Source organism: Marmota monax, unplaced genomic scaffold (assembly GCF_021218885.2).
Source record: "Marmota monax isolate L192 unplaced genomic scaffold, Marmota_monax_Labrador192_F-V1.1 WCK01_AAM20220418_F8-fsc00026, whole genome shotgun sequence".
NCBI lineage: Eukaryota > Metazoa > Chordata > Mammalia > Rodentia > Sciuridae > Marmota > Marmota monax.
In genome coordinates, this window is record NW_026693108.1 from 11934715 (window position 1) to 11960853 (window position 26139).

General features: G+C 38.2%; 1 protein-coding gene across 14 annotated transcripts in view; it reads left to right on the top strand.

The window, feature by feature from the left end:
- Positions 1–26139, top strand: part of Dock9 (dedicator of cytokinesis 9) — a 280827-nt gene that overhangs the window by 51966 nt on the left and 202722 nt on the right. For 2 of the 14 annotated variants that reach the window (XM_058582769.1, XM_058582770.1), the window contains exon 1: positions 18242–18788. The exons of 5 other annotated variants lie outside the window; for them this stretch is intronic. In XM_058582769.1, coding sequence (XP_058438752.1) covers positions 18627–18788 — 162 coding nt within the window. In that variant the 5' untranslated portion in view covers positions 18242–18626. Of the gene's footprint in view, positions 1–18235; positions 18789–26139 lie in introns of those variants that run through there. 7 more of the 14 variants (XM_058582760.1, XM_058582759.1, XM_058582763.1 and 4 more) reach the window with 7 other exon arrangements.

Here is a 26139-nt window from a genome sequence, read left to right on the forward strand (position 1 = left end):
TTGTGACCCCAAAATTGTCACCAATTCCTTATTTCTATAGCACGCTCCCACTCAATCTTGTTAATCTAATATGTCCCCTAGTGGGCGCCAAATCTGCCGCGCGACCAGCACGCTAGCTTCATACTAGAGGTTTGAAACATAGAAGTTAACTAGTGAGATCAAATTAAAGACACATAAAACTCAATTTACCTTTTTTTCTTGCCCAGCTAAGAGACGGCTTCTCCTGGCTCCTGCCTCTAGCCACCTGGCGGTAGCGAGGTTTACACAAGAGACCAGCAGGAGAGAGGAAGAAGCATGCCAGAGAGTGGGCTTTTATTGGGGAACAAAGAATTCAGGGGAAACTTCCATCCAATGAAGGTTGAGGGGGACAGCATTCCAAGGTCAGGGTCAGTGATTGGTTTCCAGGTCAGTGGTCAGTCACACCCCCACACGGACAAGCCCTCACACCTGGAAAGGGTGGGGAAAAAACTCTGACACAGCTGGTCTGAGCACCTCACACCCAGTCAGAGAGGTAGTCCAATCACGTGAACGGCTTCCCACAGCTTTGTCACACCCCCACACGGACAACAGTTGGAAACTGGCAGAGCCAGGAATTTGGGCTGACTTCTTAGCTTGAGTTTTTCCTACCTAATGTTCTTCCTTTGAGAGGAAGGTCTGCTCCTCAGATTACAGTGAGCATTAGTAACAGGATATCAAGGGGCTGTGGAATCTCTGTGAGCTTCAAAGTCAGGTTTGAGTTACACCTGTTGGGTGTGTGCCCACAGAGAGCTTTTACTTTATTATATATGAAGTGACTGCATTGCTGACTCTTTTTTACTTAAATTGGGGGAAATGGGGGAGGAAGCAAATTTGTAATACATTTTTAACAAGTTGGAATAAACTCGTCCCCGACTCCAGGAAGTCTGTAATCTTTGTCATCTCTTTTTTACTGTCACTATTTTCACCATGGATATAAAGTATGGAGTACAGAACTTATAATCTTTCTTATCTCCTTTTTAGTGCTGTTTTTTTGGCTATGAAGTATGGAATGAAAGTGAATGCTTCAGGATTATGTGAACTGAACAGTATTAAAAACGTGCACTCTCATCCTGAGGCTCTTCCATTAATCCACTAGATGGAGCACCTGGTTTGAATATATTTTATGATTAGAAGTTGGAAGAGTTGGGTCTTCACATAAGAGACCTATTGTAGACCCCTCAAGTTGACCTGGCATTTACATTTTTTTTTTCTTTGTGAATATAAAACTTTTTGTCAGCACATCTGTGTGTGAGGTGGAAGTCTGGATGTGAGACTAGATGTCCTGGTGCAGATACTCAGTACCCTGTGACTTTGGTCATGTCATTATTAACCATCTTGGAGCCTCAGTGTTCCCACTTGCAGCATTGCTGTACCAGGCCATACGTGTAGCCCATACATGGCAGGTATGTTGGGCCATCCATGCTGTCCTTTCAGATTACCTAGGGGACCAAAGATGCATCAGTTCCCATTTTGCCTGAAGGAAATCATTGCCAACACCTATAAAGTGGAGAATCCACCACATTGCAGGCCTGAAGGGGCCTTTGGTTGCATTAATTCAGTTGCCGTTAACAATAGTTCCCTCACGCACTGGCATTCTCACTTGTGTGAGAGAGTTTCAATTCCTCCTGTCATGGTTTAGATGTGCGGTGTCCCCCAGAAGCTCACATGTTAGACTACTCAAGAAGATTAAGAGGAGAAATGATGGGTTGAGAGTTTTAACCCACTCAGTGAATTAATCCCCCAAAGGGATTAACTGAGTGGTCATTGAAATGGTAGGGTTTGGCTGCAGGAGGTGGGAATTGAGGCGTGGCTTTGGGGCATATGTTTGTATCTGGCAGGTGGAGTCTGTCTTTCTCTCTCTCTGCTTCCTGATCATCATGTGAGCTGGTTCTCTCTGCCACACTTTTTTTTTTTTTAATGTATGTTTTCTTTTTAGTTGTAGTTGGACACAATGCCTTTATTTTATTTATTTTTATGTGGTGCTGAGGATCAAACCGAGAGGCTCACATGTGCTAGGTGAGTGCTCTACTGCTGAGCCACAACCCCAGCTCCCCCTCTGCCACACTCTTCCACCATGATGTCCTGCCTCACCTTGCGCTCCAAGGAATGGAGCTGGCCTGCTGTGGACTAAGACCTCTGAAATCATGATCCCTCATTTAAACTTTTCTTCCCTAAAATTGTTCTGGTCAGATCTTTTAGTCAGGAGCAAAAAAAGCTGACTAAAACACCTTCCAAACAGCCCATCCAACTTAAGGACGATACTACTTATTAATAGAATTTTTCCATTTTGGTCCTGGTTGTCCCTTCTGGAGCAGCTTGCTCCTTATAATCTAATTTGTCTTCCATGTTTAGATTTTCTGTTTTGTAACCAAGATTGAATGTTTGTCTTTTCCTTCTCTGCTGCTGGGCCTGGCTGAATAAAATGATCTAGGAGGAATAGAAAATATCATCAAAGTGCTTTTCAGTTTTTAGTTTTCTCTCAGTGGCTAGGAAGGTGATTGTGTATACTTAAAATTAAGTCTGTCATCTTATTCTCAGCTATATTAAGATATCACATGCCCTGAATTTTTTAACTTTCATAGTAAATAACTATTCTTTGACAGCTGTTGACTTATTTGTTCTTAAAAGCCATTGATATCTAAGAAAACTAGAATCTGCAATTAAGTGTTTAATGAAATGAAATTAAACTTTCATTTTTAGGTAGATTTTGACTTTCCATGGGAATATGTAATTTCACCATTCCTACTTTCTGTTAATTTTTAATTAAATAGACATCTGCTGAATTGAAGACTTTTACATAGGTTAACATTCTTATTGGTTACCAAGGACAGAAGAGTTTGTAATATGTGGAAACAGACTCTCTAGAATTCCTTTAAAATTTCACAGATTTGGTATCATCAATGGAAAGGTAAAAGAAGACTAACCCTACTTTATAGCATATAAACTTAAACATTTATAGTATCTCCCTTTTCAGTTGAGGATAAAGGCCTATCTATAGTCTTATCTTTTTTCAAATAGAGGAATTTAGGGGTTCATATATCTGAATGGATTTTAATTTTAATAGTATGTAATTTTATGGTCACACCTTGGACTGAAGCTGCTTAGCACAAAGACATACCTTAATTTCCTGGTACCCTCTGCTAATGACCCACTGTTGGTGACTCTCATGGGTTAAGAGAAGAATATCCTCATTAGTTTTTCCCAGGAAATATTGGATCATCAAGGTATTTCTTTTTTTTTTTAATATTTATTTTTTAGTTGTAGTTGGAAACAACACATTTATTTATTTATTTGTTTATTTTTATGTGGTGCTGAGGATCGAACCTAGGGCCTCCTGCATGCTAGACAAGCACTCTACCGCTGAGCCACAACCCTTCATCAAGGTATTTCTTGGGTTGTATTAGATAAATCAATGTATTAGAGATTATTATGAAATTAAGAAGTATATCTTTCCAGCAGTGACCTTGAGTTTATTTCTGGAAATTGGAGGATTTCTCTCCCATCAGTGGTGTGTTTTACAGTGTTCCAAGCAGGTAGCTGTGATACCAGCCTTTGAATTGTGGTTCTCATCAGGAACAGGAGGAACAGTTCCTCACCTTTCATGGAAATGAACACAACATTAAACAGGCCCATAATATAGAAGTTTTACATTGGCTATGCATGTTTGCTCTTTTAGAAGTTTTGATAAGGAGCCTAGGATGATAAAAGAGATACCTGACCACTTACTGAACATTTTCACTGATGTGCTTTTGATTCTGGTTTCTACTTGCTCTTTCAGTTGATAAAGGAGACTTAACCTCCCCCTTCAGTTTCTCAAATACAGAGCCACATCTGTTTTAAAGAACTAATATAAATAAAGAACTATAAGTTCATGTTTACCTTCAGAATCTTATATGTATAAATACTTTATAATTTTTAATTTCTCTTTGTATTATCATCAGTATTATTTACAGGATTTAAAGAACGTGCCAGAAAGAACAGTGACTTTGGAGCTGGAGAACACTGGCTCATATCCCACATACAAGCACCATGATGTTGGTCAAGTTAGTTTTCTTCTTTGAACCTGGTTTGTGTTCTGTGATGGGAGAGTATTCAGGCAACCTCATGTCTCATGGCCTAATTTTTAATTTCTTGATAACATTTGAAGTGATTCTTCTAAATTTGCATTTTCTTTAGGCACAATGTTACAAATTTGGATTCTATTGCAGAAAATAATTTGGTAGCACAAACCACCCAAAAATTAATCTTAAAAAATGATAATACCTTAAAAATATTAGTTAAGAGAAACAAGATATTTATTGTACAATCTATATTATTAATATTCCTTTTGGAGATATTTTATATGAATTTTGGGGGAAGAGCTTTCAAAATATGCACTGAACTTTTGGCTAAATTTTAGTTCTTTTCCTGTTAAACTCTCCATAGTAAGCATAGACATTTTTCATAATCCAGAAATAAACAAACAAGTTCCAAATTTGGGTGTGTCACAAACAAACAAACAAACAAACAAATAAATAAATAAATGATTTGCCTGTCTTTTATTTTTTTTAAATTTTTTAGTTGTAGACAGACAAAATACCTTTATTTTATTTATTTTTATGTGGTGCTGAGGATGGAACCCAGTGCCTCATACATGCTAGGCAACTGCTCAGTCACTGAGCCACAACCCCAGCTCAAGCCTGTCTTTTTGAATGGTTAGTCTGGTAGAAGAAGTGGTTCCATCTTCAGGGATCTCTTACTTTTACGTTGTAATGATACTTGAGTTCAAATTCAAGTTTGTTTTCAAGGTCAAGAACAATTTTAGGATGTACATGATGTATTTGATGCCCATGGTCGGTCAGGCTTTGCTTATAGTGAGGTATCATCAGTCTATCTTCCTTAGCGATGTCCCTGTTTGTCAATACACATTCCTAAAGTGGGAGGGGAGGGGAAGCTATCTCTATGCAAGGGAGAATTTTCTTAACTTCAAAATGTTGTTTTTTCTCTTTCACGATGTCAGCTAGATCTGAATGTTTAAACTGTCCCATCTGTTGTGTTTTGAAGCAAGCAAACCATCTTTCACTGAAGCTGGACAAAGTTTTAATGTCTCATACAAAATTTATTCTTAAGCATTTGCAAGAAAAACAGAAAAATAGTTTAGTTCTTAGGCATGCTGTATTTATCACATAAGATTGTATGTATGTGCAGATGCAAGTTCCATTTTACCTGTCAGTGCAGTATAATTTCATTTATTTCACTTGTCTATGACAAAGGTTTTCTTCAAGTATTATTCCTTATTTTTTATTTCACAGCTTTATGAAGTAGAATTTATATACCCCACAGTGCATTCTAAATTTTAAATGTACAATTTGAATTCTAGTAAATTTGTAGATTTATGCAGTCATCACCAGGATCTACGTTTACAACATTTCTGTTAATTTCAAAAGAAATCTCATGCTTCTTAGCAGATACTCTTCTATCACAAATCTATTTTCTGTCTCTGTAGCTACACCGTTTCTGAACGTTGTATATAGAGGAATCATTCAATATGTGGTCTTTGCATCTGACTCATTTCTCTTACCTTAATATTTTTGAGATTCCTTCATGCTCTAGCATGGTTCAGTACTTCATTTTTTACTGCCAAATAATATTCCATTCTATTGTTTTCATGAATCACATTTTATTTATTCATTGATCATTTGATGGACATTTGGGTTCTTTATACTTTTTGGGTATCAGGAACAGTGCTGATATGAATATTTGTATATAAGTCTTTGTATGGACACATATTTTCATTTTTCTTGAATAAAATCCAGGAGTGGAATTACTACGTCTTTTGGTAGCTCTATTTCATGTTTTGAGGCACTGTCAAACTGTCCCAAAGTAGCGTCATCAGCAGTGTGTGAAGAAGGTTCTTCCTGTTCAACATTCTTGCCAATAAGTATGACCAATCTTTGAAAATTGTGGCTATCTTAATAGGTATGTAGTAGGACATCACTGTAGTTTTAATTTTCATTTCCCTAATGACTAGTGACATTGAACATCTTTTTTTATGTGGTTATTTGCATAACTTCTTTGGCGACTAGGAGTCTTTAAAAACTTTATATTCTAGTGTAATACGCCACTTAGGTCCATTCAGAAAACATAAATCACCCCAGAATTAAATATAGAAAAGTGTTATTAAATATAAAGGTCAAAACCATTAAGATGTCAGGGGTAATGGCTGCACAAACAGCTGTCAACTATAGGGCTATAACTGTTTTATTAAATCTTAAAAATCTGAAGCCCAGGCCTCAATGTGGGTGATGGGCAGCCAGTGATGGTGGTGTTTTTGAAGGGGGTTCAATGAGGCTTATTCTCTCCAGTGCTGCAAATCTGCAGACCCCCAAATCTGATTCACCTGTTACAGGAAGTAACTGCTGCTGCCTGGGTGAAGAAGTGCTGCTGGGGTGACACTGGGAGTCAAAAAACGAGCAGGAAGCAGCAGCATCAGGGAAGGAGCAGGCCTTGCAGTCTCTCCCTAGTGTCTCCTGGTGGCTGAGCATAATGGAGCCAACCCGTGAAACAAATGGGTTCAGAGTCCCAGCCCAGCACCACAAATCTGAGTTTGGAAGGGTGGGGCCAGAGCTAAGAGAAACTTAATAACTGGCACTCACCCCCTTGGACTCTCAGCCTCTAGACCCACCCTTCTAAACATACTTGAACTTGTACAGAACAAAAACTACTGTGTTTCAGCCTAATTAGATACAGTAAAAATGTTCTCACCAACTCCTCAAAATGTGGCGTCACAGTCTCTTAGTCATTTTATCTGTCTCTGGGAGAGAGTCATGTTATCCATTTCTGGGCTTTATTAATTAGTCCTTAAATGTAGTTGCAATTCTGCTTCAATATTGTGTTATACAAAGTCTAAATTGTAGAGTCTTTAACAATGCTTGTATAAAACAGAACGAGAGGAAGAAGCAGAGAATTTGGCGTTAAACCCCTGCCTCCAGTCCCTCCACGCAAGGAGACATGCATAGCTGCCCACCTGGCGGTAGTTAATATTTATATCTTTCTTCCTCTTGTTCACCCCATGTTTCCTTTGCCCCCAGCCAGGACTTCAACTTCTTAGGGTTTTTTATTTGAAGTCTGCTGAAGGTCTGAATTCTGAACTTGTTTAAATTGCTAAAGTTTCTAATGAACTTTTTAAATTGGGGTTGGAAGTACTAAACTTTCCTGAAGAAGGAAGCCATAAATCCTTCCTGATCCTTTGGGAGGCAGCAACCCGGTTTCCTCTTACCCATCTGGCAGGGTGTCCTCCTTTTTGCCTCTCCGTTTAGTAGCTTAAGGAGTTCCAAACGATCAAGTGACAGTCTCACTGAAAATGTTGTTGTTTGCTTTTAATGGGAGCGTTTTCCCCTTTACAGCTAGGAACTTTATACTACTAGGGATGGGAAGCGGAAATTCTTTGAGTGGTTTATTAGGGTAATAGTGAGAGGGACTGACCCATTGATTCCTAGATCAGGTCTTTGACTTTGGGGAAGTAACTAATTCAGAGCAAATACTGCATCACGTGAGATAAACTTCACCCTTTAGAATGTTTTCTTATAGCTCCATGTTCAATAGGCCATGCCTTTCTTCTGGGCCAGCTGTTACAGGTGATGGGTTATATGACAAGGCTGGGAATTCCAAGTGCTGAGAGATGCTCCTTAATAGCTAGTACCTATAGTGGGTTTTAAATTTCAGGCCATGAACCCTCTGTGGTCCTGAAAATAGGTTGGTGGGCTCTGAACTGTTGCCCCTCTCTTTTCCAGTGAACTGTAATAGACTAGGGAAGCCAGAATAGCAAGCAACAGGGTTAACACTTGGTTGTCAAGGTAAGTATTTTTATACATATTTGCTGCATCATCGTTTTTTTTTTTTTTTTTTGGGGGGGGGAGGGTGTACCAGAGATCGAACCCCGAGTCACTCCACACTGAGCCACATCCCCTGCCCTATTTTGTATTTTATTTAGAAACAGGGTCTCATTGAGTTGCTTATAACCTCGCTTTTGCTGAGGCTGGCTTTGGATTTGTGATCCTCGTGCCTCAGCTTCCCGAGCTGCTGGGATACAGGGGTGTGCCACTGTACCCAGCTACTGCATCATAATTTAAAAGGCATTTTTTGAGATGATCCATGGTGATAATACTTGAAAGTTACTGGTCTAAAGAGACTTTTGAACTTCTGATTTCTTTTTCCCCAATCCCCGTTGGTTTAACCTGTGTTTATTTCTCAGTCTTGCTCCACATGGTGTCAGTGTTGGCCACAGTCCTTCATTGGGCCTGAACATGAGGATGGGCTTCTCTGAAAATTTTAGTTGTTTGGAACAAAATCTAAGGATGGTTACCCTGAAAGATGGATCACCTATAAAGCAACTTTTCAAGTTGTTTAAAAGATTGGGAACATGAAACTGAATTCTGTGCTCAATATCTGGCATGTAGCAGGAATATCCCATATGCGACACTATTAAACAGATGTTCCCAGCACTTATATGTTCCCAGCAATTATATATGTTCTTTATATAATTTTTATCTTTAAATTTTACATTAAAATTTATATTTAAAGTTTAAAATTCTTGTATAGGTCAGGTGACCAGACTGGCCTAAATGAAACTAAGTTTTTGACTTAAATAAAATTCATATCCTCTGTTAATCTCTTTCCATCCCTTCTCTGATTTTTTTTCTCTGAATGGTATTTTTTCTTGGATCTTGAGAGCCTGTTGTTCAAGTACAGATGAAAAAATTCTGTGAGAAAATATCTGCAAAACAAATTTCTTTGAATGAATTTGGATAGATGACTTGGCCCTCAGACTCAGACCTTGCCTTACATAATGAATGAACTGAAGTTATTGACCAGACAAAAGGTTTCTGTTAAACGTTCTATGAATTTTTAAAAGTGTTCTATGAATTTAAAACACAATAGGTTTAACTGGCTCTGGATGAAGAAATCATCTTACCCTTCTCTTCTGTACTCTCCTTTGCATACACAGTGCCAGGAATGCTCTTGGGAATTCACTGTGTTAGATGTAGTGATGTGTTTTGGAAAGATAACTGTATCAAGCATAGATTCCTTTCAAGAGAAATGCAGTTTTGTAAGGATGCACCCCCTTATATGTCCTGTTTCTTTAAAAACTACCTTTATCAGAATATGATTCACATGTAATTTACCCATTTAAAGTAAAAAATTCGAAGATTTTCAGTATCATTCAGGGTTGTGCATCCATTACCATAGTTAATTTTAGAACATTTTTATTATCCTCTAAAGAAACTCTGGACCTCTGAGCCATCATCCCCAACTCCACCCCATTCAGCTCTGTAGTTCTGGGTAACCACGAATCTACTTCCTGCCTCTATAGGTTTGCCTGCTCTGGACATTTTATATATGACTTTCTTACGGAGGACCCTGTGATCTCTCACTGCTGATTTCTTTCACTCAGCATGATATTTTTAAGGGTACTTGGTATTATGCCAATACCTTCTTTCTTTCTTTCATTGAATAGAATATAACTCTTTTAACCACTTAAAGAACTGCTGGATTATTTTCTAAAATGGTTGATCTATTTTACATTTCCACCAGTAGTACATGAAGGTTCAGTTTCTCCACATTCTCACCAATGCTTATAGCTGCCTTTCTGATTTTAACCATCTATTGGTTACGAAGTAGCATTTCCTTGTTTTGATTTGCGTTTCCTCAAAGACTTTTTACTTTTTTATTTTTATTTTTTCTTAGTTCCTGTTTTTAGTTATCAAGGAGGGATGGCAAATTCTGGAATCTGTTCAGTTCTTATGTTCAGGGTTTTTTTTTTTTTTTTGCCTTAAATTATTCATTTCTCTGACTTATTTAAATCCACTTAAGCATCAGAGAGTATTTGATCAAAGTAGCACTCTTTTAAAATACAGGCAAAATTAAACCATAAGAGAAAATTATAAATTATAAGAAAATCTAATGAAGGTTCTGAATTTTGTATTTTTGTGAAAAAGAAATTAAGAACTTGAAGGATTCAGATAAGAATGAGGTTTAATGAGTGTCGGTAAGAAGAGGTATAGGATATATTTAATTTCTTTTTAGATGACTAGAAGCATGGACAAGGGAATATATACTTTTTGGTTTTTTCCCCTTCCCTTTTAAAAAACATAAGACTATTTTGAAACATTATTATTCTCCTAATGTTTAGAGAGATAATCACTATATTTCTTACTACTTTTTTTGATTAAACTAATTGAAAATCTGACTGAATTGCAGTAACTTTGAAAAATGTGAAACTCAAATCTGTTTTATATTTTCCTGTTTGTCCCCAAGAAATATTTATGTTGAGACAATATTTCTATTATGTCACAGTGACAATAAAAGAATTAAGATAACTGCTAAAAATGTAAAATACAGTAATTTAAGTAGGTAGAATCTAAATTTTAGTCTCTTTACATGTCAGCCAAAGTTCCATATTTGAAGAACATACTGCTTCAGGGGTGCATTTGTATGGTCATTGTGCTGCACACATACACATTTTTTATTGTTTAAATTTATTATAGCTGGATATTATGTGATCTGTTCAGATGACTGCCTAAAATAGAATTTCCTGGGAAGAGGCTGATGGAGGCCAAGATGAGGTCACTGTGAAATTCTGATTTCATTATGCTATTGTGAGTTTGCTGTGCTTCCTTGTTCTTCATTTAGTCTCATTTACAGCTGGTGCGTTTCTTGGTGCTTCCTGTACTTACTGTGATCCTTTGTGCCATCAGTCTCCCTCCAACAGCAACCTCCTGCAGAGGTGTTCAGGGAGGTGCTTAGACCAATAGGTGAGCTCCTTTGGCAGCTTCTCATATTTGACACTGAATCAGCGTATAGGGGTTTATTGGTTTTTCTTCACAGAGCTGAGCTCCTATAGAAGCCATGATTTTCCTCCATGAACTCCCATAACAGTAATTGAAGTTCAGCCACTGCTTGCAGCTTCCCAAGCTGAGGGGTCAATCCACATGGCTCAGTTAGTTTGTTCTTTATAGTTCTCAAAGAAAATGGTAGAAGTTGTCTACAAATCAAAAATTTAAATAGCTGTCTTTTTTCTATGATGTGCATAGTTAGGAGGACTTTTCCAAGAAGGTCAGTAACAAATTGAATGAGGAAATAGAAAATAAAATTATGAAACCTGTTCCTCTAGCTTCTCTGCCCTTGTGAGGGGCTGAGGGGCCCCTCCCAGCTTTGTGTTTTTTTTTTTTTACCTCACCTGTTTCCTGAAGTGACAGGAAAACAGTACTCAGTAAGTTGGGTTTCTTTCTTTTAAAAAAAAAATTATAGGGCTGGGGCAGTTGCTCATTGGCAGAGCTCTTGCTTTGCACATGTGAGACACTGGGTTCGATCCTCAGTACCACATAAAAATAAAGACATGCTGTCCATCTACAACTACAAAAAAATTATAGAAAGGTATATCTAATATAAAAGTTATCATCTTAGCCATTTTTAAGTGTATAGTTCGGTGGAGTTGTGTGCATTATTCTTGTATAACCATCCCCACCCCTCCATCTCCAGAACTTTTTCAAATTCCCAAACTGAAACTCTACCCATTAAACAACTCCCCGTTTCCCCTCACCCAACCCTTGGCAGCCACTATTCTATACTCCGTCTCTATGAATTTGACTATTCTAGGCACCTGATATAAGTAGATATATATTTATCTTTTGTGTCTGGCTTATTTTACTTCGCATACTGTCTTCAAATTTCATCCATGTTACCACATATTTCAGAATTTCTTTCATTTTTAAGACTGAATAATATTTCATTGTATGAACATACCACGTTTTGTTCATTCAATTATCGCTCAATGAACACTTGAGTTTTTCCTACCTTTGGCTGTTGTGAATATGCTGCAGTGAGCATGGGTGTGTACATATCTTTTTAAGTCTTTATTTTTGTGTGTGTGTGTGTGTGTATCCCTAGAAGTGGAATCACTGGAGCTTGTGATAATTCTGTTTTGAGGAGTTGCTATATTATTTTCCACAGGGGTTGTACCATTTTACATTCTTATCTGAAAATAAGTTGATTTTCTTAACCCACACTTTTTTTCTTTTGGAGATTTTTCTTATTTTAAAAAACTGTTTAACTTGGTCTCTTGTCTAAACAAGCAAACAAACAAACAAACAAATAAACTCACTCATTTCTTTTGAGAGATTCTGGCCAACCCTAGAAGAACACTTCCCTTTACCTTTTGTCCATGGAGTCAAGTTGGGTTGCTTTAACTTCTTTTCACATGGACACTCAGCTTGCTGGGTGCTCAGTATCCAACAGAGACTGTTCTCCTCCCTAGCATTTCAGCACTAGCAAGAAGAAACCTATGTTGCTTTGTGCTCTGTGCTTTTGAGAACATTTAATTACTATTTTAGCAACAGATCTCACTCCAATATTTTATGTGGTCATGCCGCTCTAAGAATACATTTTTAGAAAAAAATAATTTGTTTCACAGCAATGATACAGGTGGAGAGTGCAGATCTGAGGCTCTCAGGGAGTCTCAGGCTCCCATCTACACTCCTGCCTTTCGGGTCTGCCTGTTCTCTCTGTTCACCTAAAGGTAACTGTCACTACTGGCATTTTAAAAATGCTCTGATTCTGCGATTGTTTTGAGGTGGGGATAATTGATGATGGATACAGTTAGATATGCTGTAAGGCTAAATTTTTAGTTTTATGTCCTTGAAATACACAATGGTAAGGTAGTTCACTGTTTTAAAAAAAAAAACACAACAAATAAATAAGATTATATATTTATTTTTGGTGCCAGGGATTGAACCCAGGGCACTTAACCACTGAGCCAAATCTCCAGTCCTTTTATTTTTTTAAATTTTGAGACAAGATCTTGCAAAGTTGCTTAGGTCCTTATTTAGTTGCTGATCCTGGCCTAGAACTTGTGATCCTCCTGCCTCAGCCTCCTAAGCCCTGGGATTACAGGCGTGTGCCACCACGCCCAACTCTTTGTTTTTAATAACATTTTTAAATTTTCCTTATTAAAAAAAAATTGCTGAAAATTTAATTCCTTTTTTCCACCACCTCTCCTAACTCTTTTTTCATGTTTCAGCCCCATTTTTCTCTTTTAATAATTTTTTTATCAAGAGAATTAATTTGTAGTTTGAGTTTATTAAATCTGAAATTCTGATATCTTTGAATTTTGTGTCAGAGATATTTGTAGTTTTAGAGGAATTACCCTGATTTTAGTCTTAATATCAAGGAATAAAAACAAAACAAAACCAAAACACTTTATCTCTGGGGGTTAGACGTATATCTCAGCAATAGAACCCTTGCTTCTTAGGCATTAGGACCTGGGTTCAATCCCCAGCACTGAGGAAAGAAAATTAACTTGGGACAGAAAGGGAAGATAAAACACTTCTTTAGCATGTGATATATACAAGGTCATGTGCCATGCACTCTATTTATATTTGATGGTATTGTTTGAGTGTCAAATGAATAAGGCCGTGAGAAGCCAACTTACCTAAGATTTCTTTGCTCATCACTGCATTGCTGTAAGAAATATGGACTGTTGGGCTTGGGATGTGGCTCAAGTGGTAGCGTGCTCGCCTGGCATTCGTGCGGCCCGGGTTCGATTCTCAGCACCACATACAAACAAAGATGTTGTGTCCGCCAAAAGCTAAAAAAAGATAAATAAATATTAAAAAATTCTCTCTCTCTCTCTTTAAAAAAAAAAAAGAAAAGAAATATGGACTGTCAAGGATGAAAACAAGCTCTTCCTGTGGACTGGCTATCAGAATGACATTTAAGTAGAATGAATGACATGTTGAGTTCTACCCATACTCCATTTAGTTAGGGTTTTGTGATATGTGGCTTTATCATGTATGATATGTTATCAGTATGTGAGATCTTCATTTCAGCCACTGCAGAATGGAGAAAGTGTCACTTTCCTCCCAGTCTTCAAGGTAGAACCAAGGTCTGACCTAGAAGACATCTCTGTGTGAAATATAGTGTTAATTTCAGTTTGTAGTTCTAGCTTTTCTAGGTGTTATTTTGCATTTCTCTTTATCCATATATTTTTGGGGAAGTAGTAAGTAAATCCACCAATCAAATTAATTTGACTTTTAGAAGACATTTAAAACAGAGTGACAGTTGGCAAGGAGAGAGCTGCAGATGGGAGCAGAAGCTCCAAATGGTTCCATTTTGAGAGGGCTCAGAGCTTGGGACCTGTTTACTGTGGTCTGTGGCTGCATGGCTAAGTTTGTTGTGACCCCTGGGGAGGCCAGTAGATCTTAACCATACAGGCTTTCTGGTGGTTTATATAACATATAGCCCCTCACCCAGGTCTGTAATACATACCCTGAGGGCAGCCCCAGCCATCTTAGTGTATTCCTGAGAACTGGGGACAAAGCAACATCCAGGAATTGTTAAATTCTTCAAGCAAGGTAGTTGTTTTAAGTTTTACAGAAAATCCTTGCGAAGCATAAAACAGTAGGTACTTGCTATGTCTCAGTTGTATTCTACCTATTATCTGATCTGAACCTGGTAACCTATGGGGTCAGGAGAGAAGGTGTCATTCCTCTTCCTTCCCTAAGTGTAATAGTTAATATAATACACTGTTGAGACCATTCTGCAGACAGGGTGGGTACTATGTTTTCTACCACCAAATTTTTTTTTGGATGTTGAGCCTAATGACATCATATATACTCCCATGAAATGGTTTCTGGGGACAACAGTGCAGGTCCCAAGTAGGTCCCTGGAATGAGTGGCTTGGGTGGACATGGAAAAGAGACTGGCTTGGGGTTTTTGTAATCATCTGTAGGGTGGTATTGGGGGTGAGGGTTCCCCTGAGTGTTTTGAATTTCCTTCTGGTGCCAAAAGGAGGCAGCACCTGGATTTTCTTATCCACATGTCCAGATGTGCCACAGAAGGGGTAAGGCTTCAAAGCTACCTGCATCAAACATCAAAAATGGAATCAAGGCCTTTATCACATTCACCTTTCATGTAAGTCACTCTATTAAGGTGTTCAATTCAGTAGTTTTGTTAGTATAGTTATAGACCGTATGTTTTGCATAGATAGTGTATATAGCCGGGTGCGGTGGCATGTACCTGTAATCCCAGTGGCTCAGGAGGCTGAGGCAGAATGATCGTCAGTTCAAAGCCAGCCTCAGCAATTTAGTGAGGTGCTAAGCAACTCAGTGAGACCCTGTCTCTAAATAACATACAAAAAAAGGGCTGGGATGTGGCTCAGTGGTTAAGTGCCCCTGGTTCAATCACTGGTACCAAAAAAAAAAAAAAAAAAAAAAAGTGTACATATATTGCCACAGGTTAATATTTAAATCAATACAAATTGATTAATATTTAAAATCAATACAAATTCTATATATTTGAAACACAGGTTTCTGAACATTTTAATTATCTAAAGCAACATTCCCCATTAGCAGTCATCCCCATATTCTCTCTCCCATTTCCTAGGTAAGCACTAATCCATTTTCTTTCTGTATGATTTGCATATTCTGGACATTTCATTTGAATGCAATCATACAATTGAGTTTGTGACTGGTACTTTCACTTACCTTGATGTTTTTCAAATGTATTTGTGTTATAGCATGCATTGGTACTTTGTTCCTTTTTTTTTGGCACCGGGGATTGAACTCAGGGGCACTTCACCACTGAGCCACATCCCCAGCCCTATTTTGAATTTTATTTAGACACAGGATCTCGCTGAGTTGCTTTAGCGCTTTGATTTTGCTGAGGCTGACTTTGAATTTGTGATCCTCCTGTCTCAGCTTCCCAATGTGCTGGGATTAAAGGAATACTGGTGCTTTGTTTCTTTTATGACTGAATGATACTCCGCTGTATGGATATGCCATTTGATTTTGTCTTGTTGAAAGGTGATTGATTTGCAGCTGATGTGATGATGGGAGAGTCAAATGTCATTATTAGTGGGAAGAGGGTGTTTGGATCTCAAAAGGGAGTGAAAGACAGACATCCAGTCTTGGGAGCTCTGTAAATTAGATGTGATATTTAAATATATAAGAGTAAATGTGAGCTCCAAATTAAAACATGTACTCTTCAGGTGGCTGCATTTGTTGCCAATAGATACCATCTATGTCTTCATGTTCTTTGATGAAATTCATAGTAATTATCATTTCAGCAACCCAGAATCATTCTGATGCAGAAAAATCAGTGAAACCAAATAAAGATAACACACCTCTTGAATTGTTTGTTTCGACTTGCGTCTATTAGCTTGAAACCCACTTTTTGACCTTTTGACTCCTTTGCTGTAAATATACTCTGTTTGTTTTATCTTGCCCACTAATTTTTTGCTTGAAAAAAAGATAAATATTTAAAATCCATACAAATTGCTTAAGTGAGGTCTGATAAATAAAATTGTGTAACTTTATTTTAATTTTTTAAAATATTTATTTTTTTGTAGTTGTAGTTGGACACAATAACTTTATTTTATTTATTTATATGTGGTGCTGAGGATCGAACCCAGGGCCTTGCACATGCGAGGCGAATGCTCTACCACTTGAGCCATAACCCCAGTCCCCAAATTGTGTAACTTTAAAGTATACATTATGATGATTTCATCTGTCAAAATAATTACCAGAGTCAAGTTAGTTAACACATGTATCACTTAACCTTTTATTTTTAGTGGTGAGGACACTTAAGACCATTAAATACTAATTTAGAGTTTTAAAAATAAATCAAATAGAATTTACCACCAGTTTCAAATTTGCTTGCTTATCATTTATAATCCTTTGTAAAGTTCAAATGTTGTCTTTTAGTTCTCAAATAATATTCTTTAGCTTCTATACCCAGGATGTGTGAAATAGGTAACAATATTAAATTACTTTTAATTTCTAGGTATCATCTTTATACTGAACAAACTTGCCATTTAAGGTGTTCCTTGAAGTATGGAAGTGAGGTTAATTCATGGATATTTCTGAGTTCTCAAGAGAGACAATTTAACCCATGTGTTTAGTGTTTTATAGCCTCTAGTTTTGTTTCTGTATCAATGAATTTCCATTGTTTATCTGCCTGTATTGCAATATCTTGTGAAGATTTGTATTTCCTGGTAACAGATGAGGGAGTAATCTTGAGTCTTTCAGTTTTCATTTAATAGAATCACCACTTGGAATTGGAATGTTCTAGGCCCTATAGAGTTATTGTTTTGTTCATGTGGCCAGTATCTCCACTCTTTGATCTTGTGTGGCTGTTAGATACACTTTGCATAAGAATGCAGGAGTGATAATAAGCCTAGATTTGCTTTTCCTTGTGGCTAAACTAACTATGCAAAATATACATTTTGAAATCATGTGATTTAATGTTCTGCTTTTACTACATGGCCTGAGTTTCTCTTACCTTCCTCAGTTCTCAGTTGTTCAGGTTCACTTTCACTTGGAAATCTATAGGTAGAAAATGAAAACTATTGCCTTGTGAAATAAGAAATAATATCAGAGCAGATCTTAAAAAAGAATGATGCCTTTTTTTCCTAGATTCATGTTGTGAGTGACAGGGTTTCCCTGTGTGTGCATCATGCTGTTTTTATATAGTTGGCTTTTTATTTTTTAGGAAGGAAAATAGCAACAGGCAATGTGATGTATTAATGACAAACTTTCCTATGAGACACTCCCAAGGATTCACATGAGATAGTGTAGTGTTACTAGGTTCAGTTTGCAATGGAAGGAACTGATTAGGCACCAAAAATAATAGCCATGCTGACTTTGAGACTTCAGCATGTTTTTGCCATTGCATTCTGGAGCACTGCTTCAGAGGCACCTGTGCAGCCAGATGGGGGTATTCCTTTATCCATGTTCTCATTTACATCTTTTGGTATCAGAGATGGCAGACTACTTTAAGCAGTGTAAACTTGCTACTCCTTTTTAGCAAAGAGTGAAGGTAGGTAGAAATCAAGATCCCCCCGGCAATGTTGTGTTCCCTTGCAGTTTGCTGTCAGCAGGCTGTTACCCATACATGCAAAAGGTTGTTTGAAGTGCACTTACGTGTGTTTCCATAGCAGCAGTCATCTTAGCAATTTCACTCGTTTTGGACTTTTTTCTCTTTTGCTCTCTTTTCCTTGCTGATGTAGGATTAAACAAACAGCACATTTAGGTCAAGGAAAGAGATGTTTGCTAATATAGATGCTAGGCTAAGCATTCTGGGAGAGTGATTTCTTGCAGCAGATGAACATGCTTTGTGCCTTCCAGCAGCATCTGCAGCAGTGTGGCTGTCTGGCACTGTCTTTTTCATTTTGGGCAGGTTCTGAGATTCAGAACAATCCCAAGCAAATCACAGGAGCCGGCAGTTTTTCAATAATTCCATGTAAACCTTTTACATATTTGTTCTTCGTATTAACAGTGGAGCAGTCCACTGGAAAATGATACATTCAAGGTCTTGGTGCGTCTGAGGTGTGTCATTCTTATTTTTGCACCACCCACCCCTCCTGTTTGATACCCGGAGTCTGGATTTTTTTTGTCAGGCTGTTGGGCAGGAGCAGATTCTAGTGTGACAGCTTGGAGCTTCCCTTCTGTTCCGGTGCCGGTAACTGCTTGTCATGAAGATGGTACAGTGGGAGACCGTGTCTGAAGAGCCAAGGAAGATGATGTGGAAATGGAGTAGAGATTGCTAGAAATCTGAGCATCCACACCTTGGGGATGGGTTGCACTACTAGTGTGATTCTGTTCAAAGGCATCCGCACCGTTTTTGAAAGAAACTGTGCTTATATGTGCAAACAGCAAGGAGAGAATAATGCCCTTGATTATACAGCATACAATTGGACAAAAGAAGATTCAGAACTATTGATTTCTTCCTGTCTGGTAAATGCTGTTTTGCTTAATTAACAAGGAGCTTAATGATGATAGGATAAACTAGTCTTTATTTGTAAAGCAAATATATTTATTTTAATATGTTTATGTCTGTGTAGCTCTGTATAAATGGGTAATTAGTGACCTTGTATTTAAATTTTGAGATGCCTATATGTTTGAGAATGTCATGTATTGATCAAAGCTAAATCCATACAGAGAGGAGCATGAGGAAGGTATTTTATTTTGGAGTAGTTTCTGAGGTAGCTTTGTGAGCTTGCGTGTTATTGATATAGTCCCAGAAATAATACTTGGCAGAGTGTGTATTCAGGGTATTATATATGTGACCCTTTTCCAGTGATAGTGCATTACTCAGTCTCTTTATCTTAGCCTTTTACTTGGCTAGGTTTTTCTTACTAATGGCTTGTGGTCAGTTCTTTGGTTCAGGTGGAAATTTTAAAGGGAGCATGAGAGAAAACTGTAATGGGTGTGAGACGAATAATTATAGTTTCATTTTTTTAAAAACCAAACTGTGATTTTCTGCGTGAAGATTTATGAGAGTAATAGGAAACTTAGTTTGACACCACAGGTCTGTGTTCTATTCTCCCTTTAGTTCCAAGAGGTGTCAAGTCACAGATGGGTGTGCCCCTCGATGGCCTTAGTATTACAGGCCTGAGGAAGCCACAAGTTGGTTTCTTCTTCCCTCTGTATGCCTTGCCATTTTTCCTTCTGTTCTTATCACAGTTTTGTCAAAATGAGTGGGGACAAATACATGTGTTTTAGTGAGTAAGTGAGTGTTGGTCGCAACCGTAAGGTAGGGCGAAGTGTGCAGAAACACAGAAACCCTTTCTGTTGTGAAGCTATCATCGGAGCCTGAGCACAGGGTGTTGGTGTGCCATGTGTACCTTAGGATCAGATCTGGTTGTCACAGACTGCAGGATCTGGGAGAGAGGATGCATTTTGTGAGGAAGCTTATGTGATGTCAGCACTCCAAATACTTGGAAGGAAGAAAGGAGAGCATAATTTGAGGTGCCAGATGCATTTTGGAAGTCATGTTATGGTTTGTGGTATGGAATTTAAGTGGTGCTATATTAACTGTTAAATATTTTAAGCTCTGATGTATTTTGGAATATACTGTGGAGAATAGCTGGTATCTGATTAGGAGGAGTAGCTCATTATAGTGCTTTGTTCCATAATGTACCCACAGTGTACACTGTAGTGTTCCATAGTGTACCACAGCTGAAGACCTATTTGGGTCAGTTATGGTGATGCCCCTCCCATGCCACAGGCTTGTGCTTCTTTGGACAGACTGACTTTAGGAAAACTCCATCCCCCACCCCCATTATTGCAAGAGAGAACTGTAGCCTGCCATGGGCTTTATCAGAGTACGGACACTGCTGCTTTGCACTGGGTTGGCTGCTCTCTGTCCTTCACCCTCACCTGTACCTGTATGTGTGCCAAGATGCTGCTGGACGGAAAGATCCTAACTGGTCTCCTGCTTCTGTCCTTGTTCCCAAGGGCCTATGCTCCAGGAAGCAGGCAGAATGGTCCTTTGGAAAGGAATATAAGGCCACATTACTTCTCTGAGCAGGATCCTTTGGTACCTCAGGGTCTAAGTTCGTCTTTGGCATCATCCACCAAGCTTCCTTCTCTCCACCCATTTGCTTCTTTCACTTTCCTTCTCCTCATTCTTCACCTTGCTCTGGCCTCTCAGGCTGCCTTACTGTCCTCTCTTGGTGAGGCATCTTCACCTAGGCATTGCCTGACCCTTACCTGAGCTCCTCCAGATCTTTGCTCAGATCCCCTTTCTCAGTGAGGCACACTGTGTAACCCTGCAGCACCTACAGGGAGCCTTTTCCCTGTGTCCTGGTAACATAGATCTCTACCTGACATATTCCTCATCCAGAATAATAGCATATGTCTACTTATAGTAATTAGTGTTACTTAGAGTACACTGAAGAACAAGATTCATGGTGGCTGGGATTTTTGTCTGTCTTGTCACAGTTCTGTTCCTAGGAGCTATCTTGTTCTAAGAACTCAATTAATGAGTAAGTTTGGATTTTTATGGTCTTGAACTCGGAGAAGCTGCTAAGAAGATTGGTTACAATTACTCTAAAACTAAAGTTTTTTTTTTGTTTGTTTGTTTGACCTAGGGTTTGAAAGCAGGGTGCTCTATTGTCAAGCTAAGTTCCCAGCTCTTTTGTTAAAATTTTTTCAAGACAGGGTTTCTCTAAATTGCTGAGGCTGGCCTTGAACTTAGGATTTCTCCCACCTTAATCACCCAAGCAGCTGTGGTTACAGGCATGTGCCACTATACCCAGTTTTTTTTTTTTTTTTTTAAATCATATCTTCTCTCAAATAATAACTGGCTTACCTTTAAAAATCTTTTCTAGTTGGTTGGCCTTCCAACTCCTTAAGGTTATATTTGCCAACCCTTTTATCCTGGAGCTGGTTCAAGGTTGAATATTCCCTGGGTTTACGATGATCATGATTTGGTATTTTATTATGCAGTCTTTCCATATAATTCAGGCTACCTCTGTTGAGACCTCTTCCATGGTACAGGCATTTGGGAACCTTATTATCCTTCGTTTTGAGACATCCAAACTCATTCTTAAGGGAGCCCTGCTCATTGCCACTCTTTTGGGTCACCTCTATGCCCAGGGTAGGCTAACCTTATCTTCAGGCAGACGTCGGTACTTATCAGGTTCCTTTGCCTTGGTTGGGAAGGTGTCTATCCCACCTGCAGTGGGGTGGTGACTCTCGCCTGTGGTTCTGCCTAAAGTATCAGTGGGTAAGAGCCTCATTTTACCCGCCCTCAGAAAGAACAAGCTCCCCTCATGCCCTCAGTGCAATCCTTGGTGGAGGGAATGTACCATGTGTGAAGGATAGCCTGAAGGACTTGAGGCACCCATTCTTCCAGAGACTCTTAAATATCCCCATCCTCTGCCATCAGGCAGAAAGCTGCATGCCTGGACTGCCTCATTTTGATCTTAGCTGAATTTCTGCTTTTGAACTAAGCTTTGTGTTTTTGTTTGGCCTGTACTGAAGCACATTATAAGAAAGATTCTATGGAAGGATCTTGAGGACATTGCTTACTTGCTTTCAGAGCACTAAGAAGCACTGTAGTATAGAGATTAAGAGTATGGACTTGAGCTAGTCTTTGATGTGTGAGGCCCACATCCACAACTTAGTAGCTGTGTCACTTTGGGTAATCTGCTTAACTACTCTGTACCACACCTTCCTTATTTGCTAAAGGAGGATAATAGTACTTACTTCATCAGAATATTAAATGAGTGAATATGCCTAAAGCTCTTAGGACAGTGTCTTGGACATAAATGCTAATTGTAAGCTATTATTATCTTTATTTTTTAGTATTCCCTTTATGGTGAGCCCTGAAAGAAATCTTTTTTCTCCCTATTCTGAATCATTTTGTTTTTCCTGAGAGACTGCTTTTTTCCTTTGTTTTTCATATATGTGTATGTGTATCTATCTCTATACATTTATATCTGTATCTATATTGGTTCTTGTAACTGAATTTAGCCTTCAGTTAACTGTTAAAAGAAAGCTTAGCTCCCAATATTGGACCCAGTTCTACAAGATATGTAGGCTCTTTAAGAATGATTCCTCCCACGCCCCTGGAGACAAGGTCTCGCTGTCCACCCAGGCTAGTCTGATTCCTGGGCTTGGGATCCTCCCAGCTTAATCTCCCAAATCCTGAGTAGTTGGAAATACCAAAATGAATTTTTCAGAATGCCCTTACACTTTGCTTCCTGTTTTCCTGTGTTATCATTTTATCATTGTCTGCTTTCTTTTATTTGCTTCTTGAAGTTCTCCTTATCTTACTTAGTATGTATAAATCATTAAATCACTTTAAATTGTTTTGGCATGAGCCAGTATAAATTAATAAGCTAATAGAGAAGCACATAGCAAAGGAAAAGCCCCTTTACCATCACTGAGGATGGCTCTGAAGTAAAAACCATGCTTGGAGGGCAGACTTTAGCTTCAAAGGCAGGGACCATACAGTCTCCTGCAGGAAGGTTCTTTTTGTGTTTAAACAAATGAATCAGCCCTGTGATGGGTGGTATACTGGGAAATGGACTTCTCTGACAGGTGTGGAATGACTGAATTTCAAATTTAGTGCACTTAAAATTTGACCAGTAATTCTTTTTTAAAATATTTATTTTTTATAAGTAATTGGACACAATACTTTTATTTATTTATTTATTTATTTATTTATTTATTTATTTGGTACTGAGGATTGAACCCAGGGCCTTGCATATGCTAGGCAAACCACAACCCTAGCCCTTGACCAGTAGTAATTCTACCATAATGAGGAGCAAGACTTAAATTGGGATAGATTTTATTCCCAAGTATAGATTTTTTTCCTAAAGTATTTTTTCTTTTCTAAGTAATTGAGTGTATTAGTTTAGCTCATTCAGGAAATTACCTATTGCTTATTTGTGCTGAGCATACAGAAATGATGGGGTGCTGGCATCCTGGTTGCCGTGGCACTGACCTGTAGGATACACAGTTATTATCCATGGACAGGAAGCTGTGGCTCAGCCTGTGTCCTTTCATGAGGGGACGCTTGTTGCGTTCCATTTTTCCACGTCTGGTAAGGTTTGTGATGGACCTCACCTTATCAACTAAGACCTATTTTTACTCATAGCCATCAAGGTCATATTCTACTTCCTTATTGTGACTCTGGAAGAAGTGAATATAGGTGAGGTTGTTCTGTGACATGTTCTTTTTTTTTTTTTTTGCCATTCTGACTGAAGTGGAAGAAGTTGCTTAGTTGTAACCTTGACAGCCTCTAGAACCCTAGAAACCCTATCATCTGCTTAATAAAGAACAATAATGAAGGCAAACTGCTTGAAGTTACAAGGGCAATAAACGAACTTACTTGTCTTCAATTTCTTTTGTGGTATGTTGGGATAATGCAGCTCTAATTTTATCTATTGTGAGTTAATATTTAATCTTTTTTGTTCTTATTGCCTCAGAGCTCTCAAGGTTTTCACGATTCTGCTATTAAGAATTTGCCAAATGTCTTCAGGATGCCTTCGGACTTTATTACCATGTAGAATTTTATCAAACTACTTTAGTTTCCCTGGGCCAAACAGTTCTTCCTAATTTAAAAAATTTATTGGCTATGAAAATCCTTTGACTTAGCATGCACTTATTTAAGGTTGTTTATTGAATATGTACAGTGTGAAAAGAGAACAGAATTGAAGGCAGTTTGATCTCCAGCCAGCAGGACCCTTGTCTTGTGTCTGTGTGTAATGGTGGTGGTGGGGGTGTTTGGAATGGGGACAGAGGAAAGTGATATTGTCAATGATGAGTGGTATCTGAAAGATGGCAGAATGCCTTTCAGGTTGAGGCAGTTGGGGAAAGTAAAGACTAGGTTTTGATTGTTTTAGGTGTTCTTTCATGTCCTCTTGCCCTGTTCTACCTGACTTGTGGTGTAAGGAGGGCAGGATCCTGCCCTTCAAAGCCAGTCACTAGGACCAGCAACACTGTGTTCCAGGTCTGATTGTGGGACCTTGGTGTTGGGTAAGTTATCTTTTTCCTTTTTCTTCCAATATCATCCTAATGGTGGCTGGTAGATTCTGCTGTCTGTTTTGATCACAACAGTAAATCAAGCTGATGTTTCAAGGAACAATCTGCTCTGATTCCTAGATACATTTCCTGCATTACAGTTGAGGTTGCCCTGCTCTCAATTTGCTGCTTTTTTTTTTTTGACTGTAGCCAACATGACCTTGTGCAGTAGAGGATAGGGCCTTCCCCCAAAACTTTGTTAAAATTCACCATCTTATTTATTAGCGGGATTCATTTATTTTAATATTTATTAAATTTTAAACAAGTAATAAATGTTTTTCATAGAAACTGAGCAATCTCACATCCATTAAACAGAGATAACTAGTGATTTAAATATTTTCAAGAAAAACCATCCTAAATTTTGTCCTTGTAAAGCTCTGTTCAGCTGGGCATAGTATCCCATGCCTACAATCCCAGCAACTCAGGAGGCTCAGGCAGGAGGATCACAAGTTTGAGGCCAGCTTGGGCAATTTAACAAGAACCTGTCTCCAAAAAATAAAAAGGGCTGGGGATGTATATAGCTCAATGGTAGAACGCCTGTGCCTTCAATCCCCAGTACTACAAAAACAAAACAAAAAGAGCAAAAAAAACCCCTCTGGGGGCTAGAGTTGTAGCTCAGTAGTAGAGCACTTGCCTAGCGCAGATGAGGTGCTGGGTTTGATCCTCAGCACCACAAATAAATAAAGTAAAGGCATTGTGTCTACATACAACTAAAAAACAACAACAACAAAAAAAAAAAACCAAATATCTCTGTTCATAGAAAATGTATAACAAGTGGCTGTGGTTTGAACTGTGTCTTCCTACTACCAGATTAATATTTTGAAGCTCTATTTTCTAATGTGACTGATTCAATTTGGAGATGGTCTTTAGGAGATCATTAAGATTAAGTAAAGTGAAAGAATGGGTCCTTAATCTAATAGGACTGTGGCCTTCTAAAAAGAGGAAGACCTTGGTCTTCTGCTTCATTCTGTCTCTGAACACTTAGAGAAGCCAAGACATGGGTACCTCACCAGAATCTGACCGTGCTAGCACTCTGATCTCAGACTTCCAAAGTCCTGAGTGTGAGAAAATAAATATCTATTGTTTAAGCCATTTGGTCTATGATTTATTTTATTTTATTTTATTTTAGTATTGAGGATTGAATCCAGGGGTGCTTAATTATTGAGCCAGATCCCCAGCCCTTTTTGTTTTGAGACAGGTTCTTGCTGAGTTGCTTAGGGCCCTGCAAATTGTTGAGGCTGGCTTTGAACCTCATTTTCCCAAGTCATTGGGATTACAGGCGAACAGTTAACATTTTTTATGGCAGCCTGTGCTAATACACAAGTATAATAAGAATGTTATTATGGCATATACTCTTATATTTTGCCTTAAAGAGACTGTATATTAACTCATCTTTCCATGTCAATAAGTATACATTTGTATCTTATTCTTAATAATATATAGTTTCCTTTGTGGATGTAACATTTTTTAAAATTTATACTTACTATTCCATTTCTTTATGATTGTAAATGGCATGATAAATGTCTATGCATATGCATTTTAAACACTTATCAGATTATTTTCTTGGCAGATTTTTGGACCTAGAACAGCTAGATCAAAGTATATTTACTTTACAAAGTATTTTAGTATATCCTATATGGATGGCATGATCCTCTAGGAAAGGCTGTGTTAAAGTTTTTAAAAACTTAAATAAGTTTGTTTTCCCCTTGTGTCCTTGTGTTTTCATTTTTGCTCTTTATGAAGCTATGATGGGGTTAGCTATTGAACAGAG